Raw genomic sequence first — 2,601 nt, forward strand, 5'->3', positions numbered from 1 at the left:
AGGAGACAACCTATGGAGGATCCGACTCCAATTGTTGTGGACACGGAGGAATGCATGGCTTCTCCTCCATGGGAGACTCAATGTGATAAAGGTAAAGTCATTGTTGTTTGCATAACGCTTTTGATGTGCTAACTCTTCTTGATACTGAAGTAGAAGATATATCCCGGGGTCCTAACAGATATAGCCCCTCCAATAGTGACCCATGTTGAATGCAACTATTTGCAATGTATGGGGCATGAATAGGAGGGATCATCAACTAGCAGTCATCGATCTAGTTGCGGAGTTCATGCTATATTTTATTGGTCTCTTGGAAACGCGAGTCCAATGTCACAATGCAGTACGTATACAATTAGCTACTTTGCCTAGATGGAAATGGTTTGTTGATCCTATGAGTTCTAGGAATCGTATATGGATTACTTGGGATAAGGAATTCATTGATGTCACTATTATGGATATTGGACTGCAATTTATTCACTGTCATGTTCATGTCCGAGCGTTGCATGAAATATTTGTTGTTACTGTGGCTTATGGTGTAAATGATATTAGTACAAGTCAAGAGCTTTGGCAGGCTCTTAATTTACTCGCATGGCAATGTGCTGAGGAGATGTGGATTGTAGGTGGGGACTTTAATACTATTCGTGACACCAGTGAGGCGTGTGGCACCTCTGGTGACATCCGATTAGCCAGCAAGGAGTTTAATGATTGCATTATGGATTCCGGTCTTCTTCCATTACCACTACAAGGGGAATGGTTCACATGGCACAACTATAGTGCTGATTCACGCAGCTTATGGAAGCACTTGGACATAATGCTCGTTAATGATACATGGATGAATAGATGGCCAATTGTCTCCTATATGTATCTTCCACCTCATACATCTAACCACTCACCTCTTATACTGAAAGGGGATGTACAGCAACAATTTGGAGGTATGCTTAGATTTGATAACTATCTTGCTCGCTTGCCTCAGTTTATACCTAGTGTGCAGAATGTATGGCAGCATCACATTACCGATATTTTGATGTATTCGGTTACACGTAAACTTAAAGTGTTGAAATTAGTATTTCGACAACAGTTTTGAAACAAAAGGGATTTATCACAGAATGTTCGACTTGCCAAGGACTTCCTGGCCACGCTCAACAATTAGTTAGCTTTGACAGACACAATCCGCTGCTCTTGCATCTTGAACATTACTGCAGGTTGGTTTATGTGAAAGCAGCAAAACTTGAGCAAGTTATGTTGCAACAACGGGCCAAGATGTAATAGATGAAAGGGGGTAACCAATGTTCTCGTGTATTCTTTCAGAAGATAACCCAATGCCGCACCATGAGATGTTATTTTCAAATTAATGATGAACAGAGACACACCCACACGGATCACCAATCAGTGATCCAAGAATTAATGGGTTTCTACCGAAATCTATTGGTGGCGAGAGGAGTATACCGTTTATTGATTTTCGTTACCTCCGCCCATGGGCGCGACATATTGTAACAACTGAAGAGGCACAGGACCTACTACGACCTGTGATGGCTAATGAGGTAAAAATGGCTATTTTTTATATAGCTGAGGATAAAGCACCAGGCCTTGATGGTTATACCTCAGGATTCTATAAAGCAACGTGGCCTGTTGTGGGGTGTGAGGTCACACAGGCAGTTCTCGAATTCTTCACTATTGGAGACTTTTGAAATAGGTGAACTCCACATTCTTGGCCTTTATTCCTAAGTTACATAATCCTACACTCATGGCTGATTTTCGACCTATCTCATGCTGCAATATTTTATATTACGACCTCTATTAAGACCTCTTATAGATTACTGTGACGTTGACGGGGCATCATTCTATTTATGTCAGGATCCTTGGCATGTACTTGACATTTATTCATCGCTTCCCGTGGGGTCCATAGCTTACCAACAACTGATGATGGACAAGGTTAATATGGTGATTGAGGATGGACACTGGCACTAGCGTTTCCTCACTGCTATTGAGTACTTGGAGATTCTTCATGCTTTTACCCCCTATTTATAGCGGCACTGACTGTATTTCATAGGGATCGCAGAGTACATCGATAGCTGCATTGATCATTCGATCTCTCAAGACACTTGAGCTTAAAGTAGGTTGGTCTTCACTACTCTTGGGTACCTTCAAGATAGACATGCCTTTGTTCTTTGGTTAGCTATCCTTGGCAAACTGTCCATCGTGGACAAGCCTTGGCTATCCCACCTAGGTACTTCTTGTGTTTTATGTGATGAAGGGACTCCGAAATACATGTCTACTTGTTCTTTCAGTGCAAATATTCCAGAAAATGCTTGAGGGTGATTCGACAAATCCTTCGATTTGACTGGACTAACCGACCTTGGCCAACTAATATCATATGAGCAGCGCATAGATGGAGGGGAAGCATTCATATCATGCTTTGCTGGCTGCGTTTGTCTATCACGTATGGCGTGAACGTAAGTTTCGATGTTTTGATAGGGGTAACCATGAGGCATCTACCATGGGTGCTATTATCATTGAGGACGTATGGTAGGGAATATTGAGTGTTGATCTTGCTTACTCTATTAGCACTTGTGCGCTTTATCGTTTATGGCGAATCCCTTGGCC

General features: G+C 42.1%; 1 protein-coding gene across 1 annotated transcript; it reads left to right on the top strand.

Annotated features, from left to right (window-relative positions):
* Positions 1-202: 202 nt before the first annotated feature.
* Positions 203-1,685, top strand: LOC148787159 (uncharacterized). The gene is made up of 2 exons (XM_088883506.1): positions 203-929; positions 1,360-1,685. The coding sequence occupies exons 1-2, from the start codon at positions 203-205 to the stop codon at positions 1,683-1,685; spliced, it is 1,053 nt and encodes a 350-aa protein (XP_088739632.1).
* The last annotated feature ends 916 nt before the right edge of the window (positions 1,686-2,601 follow it).

This window comes from Sesamum indicum, linkage group LG8 (assembly GCF_026168435.1).
Source record: "Sesamum indicum cultivar Baizhima isolate 11 linkage group LG8, ASM2616843v1, whole genome shotgun sequence".
Taxonomy (NCBI): domain Eukaryota; kingdom Viridiplantae; phylum Streptophyta; class Magnoliopsida; order Lamiales; family Pedaliaceae; genus Sesamum; species Sesamum indicum.

Coding starts and splice junctions, on each gene's coding strand:
- LOC148787159 (XM_088883506.1), top strand. CDS start 203: ATGTTGAATGCAACTATTTGCAATGTATGGGGCATGAATAGGAGGGAT. Junction 930..1,359: donor TGTACAGCAACAATTTGGAG/GTATGCTTAGAT, acceptor AATGATGAACAG/AGACACACCCACACGGATCA.